The 3,652-nt window shown below is 52.2% G+C and overlaps 1 protein-coding gene across 1 annotated transcript in view; it reads right to left on the reverse strand.

The window, feature by feature from the left end:
* Positions 1 to 3,381, reverse strand: part of TTC39B (tetratricopeptide repeat domain 39B) — a 126,808-nt gene extending 123,427 nt beyond the window's left edge. The window contains exon 1 of the mRNA XM_031034045.2: positions 3,139 to 3,381. Within this exon, the coding sequence (XP_030889905.1) occupies positions 3,139 to 3,378 (240 nt within the window). The 5' untranslated portion in view covers positions 3,379 to 3,381. The remainder of the gene's footprint in view (positions 1 to 3,138) is intronic.
* Between the last annotated feature and the right edge of the window lie 271 nt (positions 3,382 to 3,652).

Raw genomic sequence — 3,652 nt, forward strand, 5'->3', positions numbered from 1 at the left:
AAATCTTTAAAAAAAAATTATTTTTTAGGGGTGCCTGGGTGGCTCAGTCGTTAAGTGTCTGCCTTCAACTCAGGTCATGATCCCAGGGTCCTGGGATCGAGCCCCGAGTCGGGCTCCCTGCTCCGCGGGAAGCCTGCTTCTCCCTCTCCCCCTGCTTGTGTTCCCTCTCTCTCTGTGTCTCTCTCTGTCAAATAAATAAAATCTTTAAAAAAAAAAAAAGTTATTTTTTAGGGATGCCTAGGCGGCTCATTCAGTTAAGTGTCCAACTCTTGATCTCAGCTCCCCACGTCAGGCTCCACGCCGGGCATGGAGCCTACTTTAAAAAATTTTTTTTTTAAGATTTTTTTTATTTATTTATTTGACAGAGAGAGAGAGAGGTCAAATGGCCCCAAAGACTATCAAATGTATATTAAGTGTTTAAAAAGTTCCCCAGCTGAAATAAGCCATTTTAGCCTCACACGCCCAGTAAAACTGACAAACAGGGTCTTGTTCACTCATGGTATAGCACTTCAGCCCACTGCAGGATTAGGGACTTTCTACAAGTAAGTCAAGTGTACCCAGTCCACAATGCAGTACTTCCTACTTGCTTACCCTGCCTTGAGCTCTCTTCCAGAGTTTTTTTTTTTTTTTAAGATTTTATTTATTTGACAGAGACAGAGATAGCGAGAGCAGGAACACAAGCAGGGGGAGGAGAGGGAGAAGCAGGTTCCCCGCCGAGCAGGGAGCCCGATGTGGGGCTCGATCCCAGGACCCTGGGATCATGACCTGAGCTGAAGGCAGACGCTTAACGACTGAGCCACCCAGGCACCCCTATTCCAGAGTTCTTATACACATGTCCTATCTCCCTACCTAGCCAGAGAATCCTAGAGAGCTAAAACTGTGTCTTCTCCTTCTAAGGCACCTACCAAGTTTGAGCACAGAGCAAATGTTCAATAAATGTTTGCAAAATTTCTACCAATAGGAATGGTGTACCATGGAGGGACAAAAGAGAATTTGGCATGAGCAAAAAATTCTGTTTGTATTTTGCTCATCTCCTAGGACCAATGTAGTACCTTACATGCAACAGGAACCTAGCAGTTATTGAATTTAATAAATGAAAGATATAGCAAACACTGAGAAGTCATTAAGTGACATCATTTATGCTTTTATTCATTCATTCAACAAATGTGTATTTACCAAGAATCTGTGTGCCAAGCTCTCTGCTGTTCAAAACCTAACTTCCTCCACAGACCTAGAGTCCTCCTCCCTAGCTAATGCATCTCAACACTTCAGTTCACCTTGTAGGCAGTGGGTATGGCTACAGTGGCTATAGGTCTCAGTATGCTCAGGACAGTCCCAGTTTACACCTTTTGTCCAAGTGTTAATTATTAATAGCATCCCGTTTCTCTCTCAACAATGCCCTGACATGACAATTATATAGCCCTAAGAGTACCAAATCTTTTTAGACAAGCAGACTAGGGATTCAAAAATTTCAATCCACATTTACTAGGTTCTGCCAGTCTTGTTTCCTCATTTATAATACCAGTATAGCATGGATTAAACTAACTGATTATACATAGGGAAGCAGTTGGGGATCGGCTGGAACATCATATTTAGATCATACCGTAGAGGGCCTTGCATGTCAGACATATGAATACTTAACTTAATATACAACAGACAGCCGTAAAAACTTTTGAGGAAGGGAATGTATGTATAGTCAAAGCACGATGAAAGGTTTACTACCTCGATTACAGAAAAGAACTAAGACAGGTGGAAAGAAAAAAACAGAAGCCTCCAGGTCATACCAAAAGACAATCTAAAGTTATAAATAAAGAAAGGTTGTCATGGATGAAAATCGCAACAAATACGCTATTTCATCATCTGCCTTTACGTGTAGTGTAAAAGTTTCAACAATAAAAAGATGCAACTTAGCAAGCTCTAGTTCATTGCATTGTGGTCTTGGGGATCCTCACTGCAAGGGACTGGCTGTAAGGAAGGTTTTAAACAGCCTGGCTTGCCCTCTTGCCTGTCAATCGTGTAAAGGAGCTGTAGTTTGGTTTTTGTTTCGCTTTTATTTTAAGGGCTACACTGAAAACACAGTATTCGTTGTCAGGAGTTTCCCAACATTAAAGAGATGGACAGGAATCTTAACCCGCCTCCTCCAGATCTTCCACTATTGCATCATTTGAAACTAAACCTCCTCCGGCAGCGACTTGTAAAATTCAAGTCAGGTAAAATGGCAGCAGCAGCAACTGTGGGTGCTGCGGTGGCTGCTCCTGCCGCCGAGGCTGCTCCTGCCGCCGGCCTCAACTTCCAGCGCAAGAGGGAGCGTCTCTCCGGGGCTCCCAAATGCTGGAAGCAACAGTCAATAAATCAACAGGTACAGCGCGCGCGCCCTAGGGTGCTCAGGCCCCCGCGCGCCGGGCCGCAGGAAGAAGTGACTAATTACTTAAATACAGTCGAGAAGTCGGGAAGCCGGAGTCGGTTCTCGAAGCGCCTTCCCCCCGCCCCCCCCAGTCCACCACCGACACTGCGGACCTGCACGGGAAAGGCCTGTGCCCTATGGACGGAGGAGAAAGCACCAATTCCTGGGCTGCTGCTCTCCTAGCCCTAGCCTAGCCCTCCAGCCCCCTCGGCAGCCCCTACCCTGCCCGCTCGTGCAGACACGCCTCGGGCTCCTTCTCCCCCCCCCACACCCCGGCTAGCCCCCTCCTGTCACCAACTGTAAGCCTGTCGGTTCTGCCACTTGGAAACTTCCATAGAAATGATATTCCACAAACCCCAAAGGGCCAGTGTCGGGACTTCAGGGTCGGACCTCAAAAAGCCCAAGCGCTCCTGAAGAAACTCAGAGTCCCGCGCTCCCGCGCGCTGGCACCCATCCACCCGCAGACCCGACGTGGTGTCCTCTATCACCACGACCCCACGGTGCCGGCGCCCAGAACCTCCACAGCGCCTCCGCTCCGAGCGCCCTTCACGCTCGCGTGCGGACAGACCTCCCAGGCCGGGTGCCCCCACCCGCAGCCCCTGCCCCTTCCTCCGGACGGGAGGTTGCCTAGTCCCGGACTGGGGACCAGGGGGCGGGACCTTGGCCGTCCCTGCCGGGCTCGCTCATCCCTCCGGGACTCCAGGGGCAATGCCCGCACCCCCACGAGCCAGTACCTCGTCCGCCTCCAGCTCTGCTCCGTTGCCTACGAGCGCCATGTTCCTCCTCAGGCTGCCACCACCCAAAAACCAAACTGGGAGCTCAGGGCCGACTCCGTTTCTCGGCTCGGGGCTCAGCCCAGCGCCAGCGAAGGAGGAAGGGGGCGGCCCCGCGCTCGGGCCGGGTCCCGGGCGGGGCCAGCGCGCAGCCGAGCGAGTGCTTTCCCCGCCCCCGGCGCCCGCGGACCTGCAGAGCATCCATTTCCCCCGCGGGCGCCAAGCGGCCCGGAGGACCGCAAGCCCCGCCCCCTCAGGCCTCGCCCCGCCCTCCCACGCGGCCCAAACTGAAGAGCCAACCAGGTTCCCTCAACGCGTCTCCGCCCCGAGCCGGCATCGGCCTCGGACTCCCTCTGGGCGGGGCCACCAGTGGGCGGGGCCATATCGTGGGCGTGGTCATCTCGCGGGCGGGGTCATCTCGCAGACTGGGACTTCGGTAGTTTGGACCACCTTCTGGGAGAGTACTTGAGGGAAC

The sequence above is a fragment of the Leptonychotes weddellii genome, chromosome 14, assembly GCF_054177405.1.
Source record: "Leptonychotes weddellii isolate Sample4059 chromosome 14, ASM5417740v2, whole genome shotgun sequence".
Classification (NCBI taxonomy): domain Eukaryota; kingdom Metazoa; phylum Chordata; class Mammalia; order Carnivora; family Phocidae; genus Leptonychotes; species Leptonychotes weddellii.